Below are 16,435 nucleotides of genomic sequence, written 5' to 3'. Positions count from 1 at the left end.
ATATTAAGGATAATGTCCGATTTTTGGACAACATGACATATTCAGTCTTGTGTGCTCCTGACACTTCAACAACTGAGGACAAGTGCATGTAATAAACTTCCCTGTGGATGTAGCAAACAACTGTGACACAACAGTCTCTCCTTGACAAAAACCCATCCTTTGGCCCACCTTGAAAAGGCGGGAAAAACCATTCGACATAAGTCAGACGGTTTTCTATCTCACGGGTTGTGCAAGTCCTCCACTCTGCTAACGCCTCATCAATGTCGGCGGGAGTGGGATCTGATCCAGACACAGCACTTACAGTAATTGAGTAATGCCCCCTTCAGAAAAGCCTCATTAAATTCCCAATACGACCATGTGTTCCTGGACACAGATGCTGAAAGCCTTGCAGTCAGCAAGACATACAGAATACTGCTACACACAAGGAGGATTAGGGGCTGACAGGAAAAATTATAATGGACGCGCTTAAAATTCATGGGAAGGTCCACTAAGCAACATCTACCGCAAAAAATAATAAAAGATAAAAATCTGCATCTCTAAAAACAGTGAGGTATTACATTTTAGTTTGCACTAAGTTTTAAATATTTATTCAGTGTACACTTCATTGACTTATTTTGACCAGCTTAAGTGCTGCCAATTGTATCGTACAATGCGATATGTAGCTAAAAAGTCAAAGGCTCACCACTCCAGGTGCCTAACACGACTTCTTTGTAGGTGTTTTTCCAGTTTTTTGAAATGATCAAGAATTTAACAATCAGTGCTGAACCTCGACTACCTGTACCACGGTCCTAGAAAACGCTGAAGGGTCCATTTCTTCCCCACACAGTGACGTCCCCGGGGCTGACGGCTGAAGGACAGTGTGTAGACGTGACTCGTAGCTAGAGTCGTGCATCCATGTGCACGGCCTGTGGAGGAGCTCCGTATCGAGCTCACAGTTCTGCTCAGTGGGCGACAGAGGAGCCGCCGGGGGTTGTCCCAGCCGTGACAGCAGGTCACAGTCCCAGTCGGAGTCTGACGATGATGGAGAGAGCATGGCTAAGTCCGGGATGAGGGCTGACTCGATGCACACCGAGGTGGACTGTGACAGTGAACGTTGAGAGTCCTGACTGGAAAATGCACTGCAAGGTTTATCTTTGGGAAACTGAAGTGAAGGATCAAAATTTGCTGCTGTTGGGTGACTGGCAGCTGAAATGGTACCATGACTAAAACTGTCCATTTGACTTGGTGCCCGAGTGAAATTCTGTACAGTAGGAACACAAAACATGGTAAAAGTTTGTTTTAAACCAAGTGTTTCTAAAGTGAGTGTTGAAGAGATTTTTGGATGAGGGCGAGAATGTATTATCTGACATTCATTCCCTCTTTGTTCAGTCCATCTACCACTGTAGCTAAATTTGTCAGTAATCCTCCTCCTTTTGCTCTGGCTGCGTTCAGGGCTGGCTGATCTACAGCGCTTTCTGGGGTTCAGTGCCATCGCTGACTGTCGGGGAAGCGAACGAGATCTACGTGAAAACAGCGTGGCACACTCCAAATCATTACGATAATATAAGAGCTCACTAAATCCAAAAGGACTTTCTTGGTTTGTTCCTTTTACTCCATCAGCGGTTGTTAAAGCCACATTGTGAAGAAGGGGAGCGGTGGCTGGAACAAACAGAAACACACTTTCTGCAGTGTCCATTTCACAGGGGTGTCCTTCCACAGCATCCTCTCCAGTGTACCGATGTGGACTGAGGACAGGAGGCTCTGAATATGGGGAGTGCGGCTCCATAACGTAGGAGGTATAAGGGACTTGTGGGCTGAGGACCGGGGGCAGGGAGTGAGGGTCGGGGCAGGGGGAGAGACACGGCGTATCAGGCTGCTGGCTGGCTAAATCGTGGGCTTGTGGCTCAGCATCCAGTGCAGGCATAACTGGACTTGGAGAGTGAGGATGTCTGTCTGTGTCATTAGTGAAGGCCTGGATGTCAGCAGGTGGAGTGGCTGAGTCTGGGACAGGAAACTGAACTCCTGGTGATGGGCTGCCTGGGCCAGAGACAAGAGGACGCCTGGTAGGGCTGGAGATATGAGCATTAACTGATGAGCCTCGTCTCTGCAGGGCCTGAACTGCATGCTCCGTCTCCAGATCAGTGAGAGGTTCAAGTTCACAGACATCTTGGAGAGGCACTGGAGTTCGTGGTCTAGGAGAAGAACATAGATAAGACTAGAAATCCACCTCCCTTTTTGGTTCAGGGAAAAAGCTAATTACAGGAATTTCACAACATTAGGACTTTGCAGGTAATAATCAAAGCCCACCGGTTCAGTGTTTCGTCTGATTGTTGAGGTGGATTGGGGTTGAATCCCGGAATCATTTCATCCACAAGTTGGTCCACCATGCTGTAGTTTGAGAGATCCATCACGAAGGCACGGTGCTGATCTGACTGCAAGTGCTGCGTGGGCCAACAGAGAAAATAAGTCTCACATATAAATTTGAGCCAAACAATGGGGGATGGGGGGTTGGGTTATGTGCCAACAAAGGTACTTTTTAAAGATTTCACCTCTTCCAGATTAGTGAAGGATTGCTGACAGCATTCACAGTAAGACAGGTCCTTTTTGCGTGGCCTCCAAGGTGAGGGGTTACAGCTAAGTGCCGTTTGAGATTTGTCCTGAACGCTGCTTTCAACTTTTTTCTTCTCCCTAATTAACAAACAGTGAACCACAATTATGATAAATCCTTCATTCATTGTTTCTTTGTAGAACAACAGTCTATATGTTTTTCAATTAGGGGCATTTCAACACACCTTGATTTATTTTCTCTTTGCTCGGTCCGCTTTTCAAACTGAGCAGGAGGAGGAGATTCAAAGGGACTAAATCGGCCCGAGTACCACAGAGTGGGGAAGGTGATTGACTGCATATGCAAGGGCTTATATTTCCTGGTTAGACAACAAAACAACAGAATTTATTCCCCAAAATGTAAATTCAATGAAAATGTTTTAGCATCAGTTACACAAGAAAACAAAATACAATGCAACAACATTGAACATCTGAATACAAACAGAATATTATTATGCAGAAATTATTATTATTGTCATATTTTCAAATACAAAATATTTCAAATTACTCTTTGGAACTGAATGTGAGATTGCACAGATCAACACCAGAGACACATTTCAGAGTCATGGATTCAGTTTCTCAAAGCAATGGCCTGTACATTAGCCAGAGCACTTCAATTAACTGAAATGGGAGGGCAAATGAAAGGACCTGTTAGCACACAGAGATCCCCTGCAGGAACAGGCAGCGGAGCTTGCAAAGCCTCATCGAATAGAAATCGTATCCGCTTGAGCTCTGGGCTCCTGGAGAGAAGCATCACTGGGAGGGGTGGTGGATTGTCACATTACACGATGGGACTCCCTAACGGGTTCAATTAAGAAAATCATGTGGGCTGAAATGCAAACCTCCAGAACTTGCACCCAGTGGGGTAGGAAGGGCAGGAACATGGGGACAGTTCACTGCAGCCCATTGTTACTTCACTGTCATTATGCATGAAGTGCAAAAAAGCATCTAATCTGATACTAAACAACCATTAGATGAACCGTGGAAGGCCTAAACACTTAAAGTTATCTTTCCTGATTAACTGGTATCAAACACGGAGGATTAACGTGATTATAACCAACAAAGTATCAAATGACAGCATGAAAACAAAGGCACAATGTGAGAAGGTACACTCACAGAGAATTATCACCTGAATGTACAGCTCCCCTCAGCTTTACAGAGCTTTATGGTGAGTTTCAGCTCATTGTTTAGCTGCCAAGCCTGTAAATTTAACTTAACTACCTGCTTAGCACTAAACAACAGAAACAGTTACAAAACTGGTAACAAAGCAGAGCATTTAGCAGCAAAAGAGCCTGATATTTCCCTCCAGAGTTGGAGGTAAAGGTAGTCAAATCATCCTCCCCACAATCGAATGAGGGATGAAACTCACCTGCTCAAGTCTTCAATTTTAAGATAAGGAGACTTCAGAGCTGCAGCTGTGGACCAGGAGAAGCAAAGGGGAAGAGAAACAGTTATATTAGCGAGCTAACCAGTTATAGCTACAGAAATACTTTTGTTGTTGGCAAATTAGCAGTAGATATACATAAAACTAACCTTTGACAACAGGAGAACCTTGTTGTTTGGTGGAAGTCCTCTACATTAAAGAAAAAGGTCAAAATAAGGCTCCTTAATATTGAAGATCAATGATTATCAACGTATATTATACGAGAGGAAATTCAAGTTCAAGTATTTCCCTTCATAGACCCTAGCAGAGTCGATTGTGTTTGAGAGCTCTTTTTCTTATTACCAGTTTATTCATAAATGATTTACTTGTTTGATATTTCTTAATGTAAAAAAAAAAAAAAAGTCACATTGGTATATCCTGTGAAGTGAAAAGACGTTCAGCCCAAACATCTCACCTCTGGCCTTTTGTGAATGGCACTGAAGGTCTCCCGAGTCAGTTGTTTCAAATATGAAAGTACATCTGATGCTACGTTAAGGATAAATACAAGAATTTGACTGAACGTTCTTTGATTAAGAAAGTGATTTTTTTTCTATGATGGTTAACAGTAGATTTCTTCAGCTTGTATCAGTAGGATACAACAGCACAGAACAAAATGCAGTATAAGCACTCACATGGCGCCATCTGCTGTCAGCTTCACTGTACTACAGATGCGAACAAGCCAGCTAAGAGTTGGCGCGAAACCTTGTTATTATTTTGATGTGGAATTCTTCTATCATTAGCACTCAAAACTGGCAAAAGGATACCATCCACATACAAAATCTTTACTCCCCATGATCGAGCGTTGGCCAAAACACTGTTCTTCTTCAGTTGTTCCTACAAGACAGCATCAAGTCAAGATAACAAACAATGTCAGTCTTCATTATATAACCAATACCCACAACCTAAAAAATAGTCCACAGAACTTGAAGCTTAACCACAATTGGATTGTTGCACTGACTTACATTGTTGCGAATGGCCTTTTCAAGCAGGGCCTTCCCACGACTGCCACAAGCCTGTGGAGAAAAGTGCAGATCGAAATTTTATTCTACTATTCTTTATCCTTCTACTGGGATACTGTACAAATGAGCTGGTGATGAAAACAAATCACCAAAAGACCTGAATTTTTAAAAGGCATTTGTCTCTTTTACCATTTTTCATGTAAAAGTGCTTAGTGTTTGGTTTGTCCATCCTCAGTAGAAACATAGCTACACAACACAGCCGACACTACCTCTGCAGATACAAGGTAACAAACACTGTACAATTAACCTTTATCTTCAGAACACGTGTGAATGATGCTCATTACCATTGGTCTCGGAGTTCCTGGTCGTCGCTTGTCATTGCTGAGGACACTCTCTCGTGTCATCATAGGACGCTTGGCTTCTTCAGTTGTCCCCTTTGCCCCTGCTTTCGAATCTGTAAACTTCTGATCCTTCAGGTACTCTTGGCTTCCAGTCACAACAAAGTTCACATCCTTGTGCAGGAAACTCTCGATTCCCTTCAGAATAAGAAAATAAAAGATTTTACCTTAACTTTGACCTATGCAACTCTAACTTTGACGACCTGGGAATGAGACTAAACCATCCAAACTTTCTCCAGAATCGCTTGCTGATGTGTTCACAAACTGCAACCATCACATTCTGCACAGTATATCTTTAATTTTAGTGGGTATACAACTGATCAAGGTAACAGTATTCTCTCCTTTAAAACTATTATTTAACTGCCGTTCTTAAGACAACAACAAAGCATTATTACTGTAGTGCCATATGCTAGCATACCATGAAAAAATATTTAGACATACAGTACTGTTATATTGTTTAAAAAATAGTTTACTTGTTAAGAATATAGTACTGTACTGTAAGTTGTGGTTTTACTTACTACATCCTCTTAATAACTGAGCCAGACTACAGCATTTGACCTGACAGTGGCCAAGCAAATTGTTTTTCTCAGTCTTTAAAGAAACTGAACAACAGTTTCTTGCCTTCTATTTTGTATCTAAAATGTCACTGTCGCAGATCAAAACTTCAGAGCAATTCGTGTAATGTTATAAGAACAACAATTAGTATTCACAGCACAAGATAAACAGACACACTACCTTCATCTACACACAAGCTTACCCCTCCTAGAAGCGATATGGTCTCCAAGAGCAGGGCTGTCGAGCGTTTCTTTACACTATCCAGATAAAAGGTCTTCCCCTCCAGCTTCTTCTGCCCAGGACACAGTGAGCCCAGAAGGCGTTTCTCCTCTGCATACTGCTGCTGCTGCATGATCCCGGGGCAGTAAAGGAGTTTGAAACTTTACAGAAACCCACCAGGATCCACCTGAGAAAAGGCAGAGATGTTACTCTCGTATCTACAAATGTCAGTAAATGAATTTACAATGACCAGTCGATCTAAACAGTGTTGCAATGGTTTTACAACACCGTAAGGAAAACAAATGCAACGTCAGGGTTAGTTTACTACCACAACAGTGCAGTTCACGCATTAACCAAGCTACATTTCCAATTAGCAATCTTCGCTGCGATTAGTTAGCGTTAGCTGACCCTAACTAGCTTAGCTTTCCTGGAAATGTACGCCTGGGACAAAACGCTTTGGTAGTTGGTAATAATGATAAGCTAATTGTCTATTGAATCTTATCCCACGTCATAACTACAAGTAACATAGAATGCATACTTACGTTTTATCGCTGTACTGAAGAAATGCAATAAAGAAATTGTTGCTACTGATTCAGGAAAAGGTGGTCGAAGAGCAACCGCCGCTTTTTAAAAAACACTGGCGGAGACATGAACGCAAAGGTAACGTCATATCCGGTAAAACGCTGCATTCAAATGCTTGCTTCATACAGCTAAATGGTATTCCATTATTCATATTTTGTCTACCGTCCAAATATTCATGTTTTTTGATTTAACAATCATGTGAAATCAGCCTGATTGAGTGACAGCAGACAGCTTCGCACAAGCCATTTTTGCTTTGTGTCAATGTGCTTTCTCTATGACACGGGATCTACTAGTAACTAAAGTTTACGTAACGTTCTGAGAGTATCTAAATGCAGCACAACGGGAAGCATGGGCCTATTTATGCATCTCATTTTTCCTATTTGCTGTAAATAACTTGCATTGGCAAATTGAATCTTTATATTTGCCTCACTTAATAGAGTAAGATAGCCCAATTGTTTATATGGATTAAATATATTCATTGTTACTTGAAAATTCTATATTCCACCCATAGGATGATTTAGATTTACTCACACTGTTATCTAAACAGTTAAATATAAGACAAAGACCACGAGACAAATAACACCAACTCTTTATTCAAAACATGCACTTTTTTGTTTAGAAAAATAGTTTTAACAAAAACACTGGCACAGTGCAAAGGACTAGCCTTAATGACATTTCAATTTGAAAATCCACAAATTGTGTGTATTAATAATGACCAAAAAAAAGACATGGCCTTGGGGGAAGAAAAACAGGCCATTGTTTTACAAAAAATAATGACAATAATGGACTGAGAGAAAAACACTGTTAAATTACGAAACCTGCATTGGTGAAAACATCAGAAACACCAATATTGTTCAAAGCTTGGATGTTAGCAGAACTAACCAGGTATTCAGTATGAATTTGCTCATGTTTTCACGCAATACTGTCAGGACATTTGGTAGTAAACAGTTACCTTTTTAACATTTGTACAGTGAACAGGAAGCAGCACCTCATCTGTTTAAGTAAGGCACTTCTCACACTTAAAGGGTCACAACATTTTTCATCTGCTTTACATTATCTTCAATGATTTTCCTACAAGCTGTCACTTACATGTTAGTAGCAGGATTTATCTTGTACTGTTGAGTTTTAAGGCTACATAAATATAAATACCAATGTTGTATTCACTATACTGACATTGTAAAGTAGAAACCTCCATCTAAAGCAAAGTAGGAAATGAGAACTTTTCAGTATTTGGATGGATGTTGTTATTTTCAGACCAAATTATTATTGACATAAAAGATGAACATAATATTTATATTAATTAAAACCTTTTTGTCATAAGTGACACAACTGCAATCAAACTAGGGATGCAACTAATATGACTGTCACACTTTCCCTTTGGCCAAGTTTGTTTTCAAAATAACTTTTTGTCCCATACCCAAAGATATTCAGCTTAAATTAGAAATAAAATGTAAAAAAAACCCAACTTATCATCACAATTTGAGAACAATGAAGAGCAAATGTTAACCATGTTTCACATAATTTAATCGTTTGATCTTCATAAGGCCGAGATGTCAGTGGACTGGTACAAGGTAGATCCTGATATTAAGAAATTATGTATGTTTTTTATACACAGTATGGACAAAAAAAACAACCAAACAAAAAAAAAAATACTGAGCCTGACTGACAAGGATTTGCTTTGTTTAAACAAAGCAAAAAATGTTATGATATAGAATGCGTTTCAGATCCACTCAGAACCCTTTATGACTCCATATTTTCTGCTACTGCTTGTGCTGCTGCTGCCTCTGTCTATTTCTGCCTTGACGGAGGTGTGTTTGGAGGCCTGTCGGTGTTTACGTTCGCGGTGAAGCTTGCTGTGGTTGTTAGTATGGTTCTGTGGCTGGCTGTGGTCCTGATTGTCAGCCTCCAGCCTTTTCTGAGGCTGATGGATATCCTTCTGAGCACTTCTGGAGGCATCTCCCATCGCTGCTCTGGACAGGTTTTCGCCATTATCGGTGTACTGCTGGCGCTCCTCTTGGGCAATGTTCACGTGGTTCTGCTGGCATGCCATCTTGGTGGTAGTAAGATCAGTGATGGGTAGCGATTGCTCATGGTGCCCTGTAGTTACCAAAGAAGGCTTGATGGCAATGTTGTACCCAGGTGGAGCTGATGGTGCGCTCCAAGAAAAAGGGTAGCTGCTGTAATCCTCTGTGCTCAGTGCTGCCTCATTAAGAGCTCCTTGTCCCTGTGTCAGCCCGTACACTTCGTCATCAGGGAGCTGCACCCGACGGGAGCGTACGATCTCACAGATGGTACCTATGCCCAGGTGAAGCATCTCCCATATATTGAGAGCCAGACAAAGCAGGGAAACTGTATACATGATGAGGAGGAAGATAGTTTTCTCAGTAGGCCTTGACACAAAGCAGTCCACATTGTGAGGGCATGGCACTTCTGAGCACACATAGGTGGCAGGCACAGCAAATCCATACAGGGCATACTGACCACACAAGAAAGCCACCTCCAGCACGGTGCGGACCAAGAGCTGAAGGACATAAATGCGCATCAGTCCATCCTCTTTGATACGCTGGCGCCCACTGTGGCGCACTTTGACTTTATTTTTTCGATCACAACTGCTTGCTTTTGCTGCTCCACTGCCATCACTCTCGTCCTCTGCCATTTCATAGATCATTGGGTCTTCTTCTTGGTCATCCTCAGCCTCTTCGATGCCCCTGTGCTGCTTTCTGCCCGCAAGATAGTGCTTCTTCTTGTGCTTCCTCAGAGACAATCCCCTTGCTCCGCCGCTGTTTGCCTGTTCCTCTGCATGAGCAATTTTGTTGACAGCATAGCCCAGGTACATGAGCGAAGGCACAGCAACCAAAATGATTTGGAAAACCCAGAAGCGGACATGTGACAGCGGAGCGAAAGCGTTGTAGCAGACATTCTCGCAGCCCGGCTGGCCTGAGTTGCAGATAAACTTGCTCTGCTCATCGTAGTAGATGGACTCACCTCCTACAGCTGTCAGTACAATGCGGAAAACAATGAGGACAGTGACCCAGATCTTGCCCACAAATGTAGAATGCTCGTGGATTTCTTCCAGCAGACGAGTCAGGAAACTCCAGCTCATGGTAGTGGCAGGTTAACTACAGTGAGAGGCAACGTACACCTCCTTTTATTCTCCTGTGGAGAGTAAAAAGCAGAAAGCAGAAATGATTATCCTCTGTAACATGCAAGAAACTCTTTAAAAAAGTATCCATTTTAAAATTCCTTCCTAACAGTATCTGATATGTGGAGAGAGAAAAAAAATTACTAACAGTCTTTTGTGTGTGTTTTAAGTAGTCTCTCTTTTCCATGCACACAAAAAAATCCACAGGTTATCATGCTACAAAGACACCCACACTCTTCTGCCGCATTCGCAAAGTATTTTAGCTTCAAGTACTTTGTCTTTCCTACAGTATACACGGTTATCAAATACTGCACTTCTCCACAATAACAACACGTTCATCCTTGATTCTTTTAATAGCTGCGCTCTAAAACACGTGTCTAAACAGACCCTTGGCATTTGTACACAAAGGGAAAACTAACGACAACGATGGAATGTCTAACCATAATTGCTATTGTTAAATAAATGTCCCTGACAGGCATTTTACATCCTCTGACCTTGCAGATGTTTCATAAACTAAAACAATTCTCATCTGGCTAAAGAGATCATTTTTTCTGTGCTGGAAAACAACTACTGAAAGAATGAAACCATGAAGAGGAGTCAGCATTTTCCACTGCCATTTTAAGTGCTATTAATATCAAGCTCTAACTGCAACAATTATAATCATAACATCTTTTGAAATGAGTAAATTACAAAGATAATATGTCCAGTAATTATCCAGAATGGAGCAAGTACTCCACATAAGGAGTAGCGGTGATATCAGGGGTATGAGCAGATTAACACATTACAGCCAGTGTGCTATTATTTCAAATACCCTTCTCTCTCTCTCTTGGTTTGCTGAATTAATGCTGTGAATACAATAACCTAAACCTTATAAACCTTTACCTTCAGGCTTTCAGATGTATGATGTTATCTTCAAATGTAACCACCTTTCACCCTCAGTGAATGTGACATGAAGTCACACAGTGAGTTAAGTCATTCACTGACGATCCATATTGGCTATACTCTACTAATTAAGGACATTTTTAGTATTTACCGATATATGACATTGTTAGATCTTTAACTGCAGCTAAGACATTTCTTTGCAATGTAATTAGCTACAAGAATGGGTGAAAAGATCCTCGGAGACAGCAAACAGCAAATATACAAATGCCTTGAAAGATGGAAAGCAAAGAATAAAATCACTCCATGTGATTGAAATTAGTGTAGAAAAATCAGTCAAACTTAGATGATAAAATCTTTTTTGTACCCTAATGAACATGACAACTTCATGCTCGATCTAACCCTGAAAGGACTCTAAACTGCAGGTACCCATCTGGCTTAACCCTATGCTGCAGGCATCACTACAAGTCACTTGTGTAACAGGAAATCTAAGAGGTTCAGATTTTTGTCAAGTTTTGTGGGACAGATGATGTCTGCATGTGCAATGCTCATTTGTCTATGAGTTTGTCACTGATTGAGGCTCCTGCAAAATGCACATGACATCAGTCTGCTGACAAAGGACAAACACAAGGCAAACAAGATCAGGTGATAAAGGAACAGCCTTGAGGTTGTTCTGCGACAGCCACTGTATGAAGTCAATTATGTTATACTGCTTGGAAAAATAAAGTTTGTTTTAGTGATTCTTTCAATGAGCTTTCAGTTGGGACCTCAACTGATCCTCTGGCTATAACCATCCCAATTGAGAATCAGTTCTTTCGTTTTTCACCTGTACTCTTCCTATGCAAAACTCTTGTAAACTCAGATTGAAATTTATGTTAATCTGCGCATTTACAAGGCTCCCCATACTTTTATTGATGGCATGGAAGTGAATTTTTCCCACTGACAAAATGGACATATTGACACATTGTCACTTTGAGTCAATGTAACATTTTACCCCAATGAAACCAGGTCCAGCTGCTTTTAACACGCTTCCTCACCCCATACAATCTCGTCTGTTTCATTAAAAAAAGACTGCACATCTGGCCTTATTGTGTAATGTACTATCTGGAGGCCCAGTAGCTATCACCACCCAAACACAAGTCTGGCAGTTGGCAAGAAACTAGGAGAGAAAAGGAAAGAAAAATCCTTCACATTGCTCATTTTTTGACTCAAAAATTTAAAATTTTTAAGATTTTATTGTTAACTTTTGAAGCTCTTCACAGCCTTGGTCCTAGTTACCTCAATGAGCTTTTAATCCCACGTATGACAGGACGTTGCCTGAGGTCCTCAGACAGGTATATAGCGGTTGTGGCAGACCAGGCTGGCGACAAGGGGTGACTTGACATTAGCTATTAATGTCCCCAGACTTTGGAACAGGCAGCCCGAAAACTTCAGGTGATCCAGCTGAGTAACCACTTAATAAAAAACATAAAATAAAATAAAATAAAATTTTCATAAAAAGGCATTTTTGAATTGTTCATTTTTTATTTTTACTGGTCTGGTTTTGTTGCAATTGCATTATATTGTTTTAAAATGTTAAACTTTATTTTAACTGTATTGAACTTTATTTACTTACTTACTTGATTTTATTATAGTCTATTTGCACTATATTTTAGCTCATGCTGTTGGTATTCTACTTCTACTATTATTATTTATTAAGCGCTTTGAAACTTTGCTATGAAAGGTTCGATATAAATAAAGAATATTGTTGTTAGTATTATATTATAACTAGTCAGTCAACAATGTCAACTCCTTTTTTGGCAAGTATCTAAATGAAACTACAGATTGTCTTTCTGTAAAACTGTAGATTAAGTTAATTCATTTTTACAAAAGACCTGCAGAGTCTCAAAAAGTGACAACAGCTCTGGAGCTCACGTTGCTAGTAGTGCCACATCGAATGCCTGAAGTTGATAAAGAGCATTTCTCCAGATGTGTCGCAGACCAACAGCCTCCAGTTTCCCAAAGTGCCAGTAAAGGAACTATTTGAGGAGGGTAAGTTTAAAGAGCAGACAGCTTTGCACATACCTATCTAAGAAGGCTTCAAGCTGTGAATGTGAAGGTTTGTGGTTTCCTTCAAAGCGTTTATAGTGATGCTCCACCCAACATCTTTTGGTTATGAAACACACACTTTTAACTTGAAAGGCAACTGAAAAAAGTTTGTAGTTTGCTAACACTGCACTTCCCTTTTTAAAAATATGAGGCTTCTTCTACATCACAAATATAGTGTACACAACAGAACTGATGGGAATAAAATGGAAAATGAGAGGGCAGAATTATAAGCAACAAAGGTCTTAAATGCAACAAACACCTGCCATGTCATATAGACATAAGAAAATATATTTTATATGCTGATCCATGGACAAACACCAATCCACAATGACAAGCAGTGAGATGGCGCCTGTAAGGGGGCTTGTACATGAAAAATTGCTACAAATGTTCAGCCTATGTGTAGGTCACCAACATACCCTGAGACAGAACTTTATATATATAGGCCAAATATAAGTTTGCTTTAACTTTAAACTTATGTAGTTAGTGCATATAAAGAGGAGGGAAGTGTTTTGCCTTTAACAGACAGCATTTATTCCATTATGGTGCCCCTTCATCACCACGTTATATAAGTCGTTGCAAACTTACTTAAATTAAATAACTTTCTGTACTCTGGAAATGCTACAGTGAAGGAATGTAATGTAATTACCTAAACTTTCGACTCAGTCTCTCCTATCACTGTTTAACCAGACACAGAGCCCACAGGGTACGGAGGCCCTCTACTCAAAGATGTCAGACTACACATGGAAGACACACAACATAACATGATCGAGACACAAGCCTCTGGCATGGCGAGCTAATACAAATATTCTATTCTTGCTTAAGTAATCAATCATCCATCAGAAAAGAACTGGGGATTAGCCAGTATTACTATATGAACTTGAGAATTAGTGACTTGTACAAGACCATCTTGGCCATCTTATCATAGTAATTATTTTGCTCTTTTCCCCAGTGTCAGGTCATGAATTTAGAAGTCTTTTCAGTGAGGAGCTATGACAGATTACAGGTTCTGAACGGACTACAAATACCTATTCTTGGACACAACACTACTCACACTTATTTTTCAACAAATGCTGATACCCCTACTTATTCTTTTACAACCAATGCCAAAAGTAAAAAAATAATAGCACTGTAGGGTTGAATGAATTTAAATTAGATGTATTCTTGCATATTTAAAGTCATTCTTATTACCTCTGTTTGCTTTACCCTTCCTGTCCTGGTCGTTTTCCTCGCCAGATTTCAGTGATATTTGAAACCCTGTGTCCCTGCAAAGTGGACAGAGATAATACAGTAAAACATCTGGTTAATCAAATTACACACCATTTTATTACTGGACAGGAGAATTGTTAATTCTGTTTGATTTTGCGTGGACATTTTTAATAGAACATGTATTCAAATATTTTTATAACATATAATATGATAATTTTATAACACTGTCTGTATAACTCAATCTGAAGTGAGAAAGAGAAAAACTGAACATTGCAATTGAAGTTGCCAAGTTTCTTTAATAGGGTCTGCAAGAATCGCAGATTCTTCAGATTCAATGTTACAGAAAATTAATTGACAGCAATTTTGAAAATACATTCAAAACAGTTGGTTAATTATTTACTTAATTCTAAAAAATTGTCAAAATTCTTTGGTTCCAGTTTTGGAAATGTGAAGCTTTGATGATTTTCTTGCTTTTATATCATTCTTAACTTAGTAGGATAATTTGATTTTTGGGGGGTTTAACTGGAGGTCAATTTGCATGTCAGGAAAATTGATGTAGGTTTTTCAGACATTTCATAAATTAAACTCCCTGGATCTCCAAAACCAGGACTGGAGATGTTCTGGAAGGAGAAGTTCTGGTTTTGGATCATAAACTGATGCTAGCAACATTAAGCTAGCAATGAGTTTAGCTAATGGTGTTGAAAAAACAGTCAAAATATTTACAGAGAGGGCTGTTTATTTCATTTAAACTCTGATTAAAATATGCTGTATAATGCTTTTAATGCCTACCAAATATTACAACATCACATGTTATAATTATTTAACAAAGTTGAACCGAACTAACTAATCGAACCTTCTAGCAAAGATGAACAATTAAAGTTAACAAAACAGCTAGCTAAATCAGCAACCCAGCATGAATTTACTGAGTCAAAAAAGTCCAAAAACAACAACAAAAAAAATCCTCCCCGTAATAATTACTTTTTCTCTCAAAAATACTTTCAAAAGCTACAGGACAACACAGATTTACTTACCTCATGTGTGAATTTACCACAGCATAATCACCTTTTCAGACGTACATCTGGCGCCGCTCGCGGTAAGAAAGCTGGACCAACGTTAACACTTCACAAATCAACCGGCAAGAAACGGTAAGTTTGTGAAGCGCAAATATGATCCTCATCGCCGAATTACAGCAAAAAGTACGATTTAGACGTTCGCGCGTAAAAATAGTGCCAAAATATTAAGCGAGTGAAGCTCTTACTAAATTGGGAGTTCAATTGACTTTTTACTCCGGTGACTGGAGTGGAGAAGGAGAGATCTTGCATATACGAGACACAGAGAAACTGGTTGGTGCAAGCAAGGAGGAGCTTGTGTGTGTGTGTGTGTGTCTGTGTGTGTGTGTGTGAAAGAGAAAGCGAGTCAGGCATCATAGTTTTTCTTATTGACATTCCTAATTGGCAAAAAAAACCCAAAAACTCTCCAGTCTCCACTGAGAAAATTCCTAACCTTCTGTGCAGAGCTAATTGTATCCAGTTCATATAAAATATAAGGATATGTGGTCCTTTAAAGAAAAAATATTTTATGAGGTACTATTTAATCAATGTCACACCTACATTTGTTATCGCCAGTCAATCAGAAGTCTTAAGCCTTATGTGGGGAAGACCAGTTCTACCAGTAGACCTTGCACAGGCAGACTATTATTCTGTAGCCACATATTTTCTAACCTATTTTCCTCATCCTTGTCCATCTGTCATCAAGGACATGTGGAAGATCATATAGGGACAAATGAGGACTTTGGCTTTAAATGACAGATTTGTCCACTTTGAACAGTTGCTGCTTCGTCAACAAAGCCTGGAGATGAGGTCAGTGCAGCAGAGCGTGTCGGAAACGTGTTTTTATCGATACTCCTACATCTTTTTGAATAGAATGCCATGGTTCATTTCAGAGTTTCTGGCTTTTTCCGGTTCCACGCTGCACAAATGGAAGAAAGAGCTGGTCTCTAGCCAGGTCTTCATAAGAAGGGCAAAGACCAGAGCTGTCAGACAACACATTTTACCACACAGTTGTCTTCAGACTAAATCTGAGACTGAACAGGCACCAACAGTTTGTTTCATCTTCTTCCATCAGGCTGTGGATACAAATCACAAAATCCATAAAATTTGCTTTGATCAGGAGCTTTATACGTTCTGCTATCAAGCCCTCAACAGGTTTCCTTAAAGGGGTGCTCCACGGGTTTTACACATTACACAGTGAGCTCGTCATGGAGACTCAGTCTGTAAAAACAACTGTATAATATCATCTGTAGTTCTGATGGGAGCTTTCTGAAGTGCCAGAAAATGATGTGAACAACCTCTGAACAAACTGTGAGAAGCTTTAAAGATGAGTTCAATTAAAAGGCACTTCT

General features: G+C 40.0%; 2 protein-coding genes across 7 annotated transcripts; both read right to left on the bottom strand.

The window, feature by feature from the left end:
* Positions 1-564: 564 nt before the first annotated feature.
* Positions 565-6,831, bottom strand: dbf4b (DBF4 zinc finger B). Its single transcript, XM_046378122.1, has 12 exons — positions 6,680-6,831; positions 6,121-6,324; positions 5,310-5,501; positions 4,969-5,019; positions 4,771-4,840; positions 4,422-4,486; positions 4,117-4,156; positions 3,953-3,998; positions 2,772-2,903; positions 2,529-2,667; positions 2,287-2,420; positions 565-2,171 (listed from the first exon to the last, which is right to left on the bottom strand). Exons 2-12 carry the CDS (start codon positions 6,268-6,270, stop codon positions 755-757), a joined length of 2,436 nt encoding a protein of 811 aa, XP_046234078.1. The 5' UTR covers positions 6,271-6,324; positions 6,680-6,831; the 3' UTR covers positions 565-754.
* A 465-nt stretch (positions 6,832-7,296) lies between these two features.
* On the bottom strand, positions 7,297-15,396 carry LOC124053156 (gap junction gamma-1 protein-like). Of its 6 annotated transcripts, XM_046378136.1 has the most exons (5): positions 15,066-15,396; positions 14,017-14,090; positions 13,475-13,562; positions 12,019-12,194; positions 7,297-9,875 (listed from the first exon to the last, which is right to left on the bottom strand). In XM_046378136.1, the coding sequence occupies exon 5, from the start codon at positions 9,820-9,822 to the stop codon at positions 8,440-8,442; it is 1,383 nt and encodes a 460-aa protein (XP_046234092.1). In that variant the 5' UTR covers positions 9,823-9,875; positions 12,019-12,194; positions 13,475-13,562; positions 14,017-14,090; positions 15,066-15,396; the 3' UTR covers positions 7,297-8,439. The 6 variants fall into 6 exon arrangements, with proteins under 6 accessions (XP_046234092.1, XP_046234091.1, XP_046234093.1 ...); XM_046378135.1 differs by lacking the exon at positions 12,019-12,194; XM_046378137.1 differs by lacking the exon at positions 13,475-13,562.
* Between the last annotated feature and the right edge of the window lie 1,039 nt (positions 15,397-16,435).

Source organism: Scatophagus argus, chromosome 21, assembly GCF_020382885.2.
Source record: "Scatophagus argus isolate fScaArg1 chromosome 21, fScaArg1.pri, whole genome shotgun sequence".
NCBI classification, from domain to species: domain Eukaryota; kingdom Metazoa; phylum Chordata; class Actinopteri; family Scatophagidae; genus Scatophagus; species Scatophagus argus.
The sequence above is the reverse complement of the archived record's forward strand: the minus strand, read 5'-3'. Positions and strand labels throughout refer to the sequence as shown.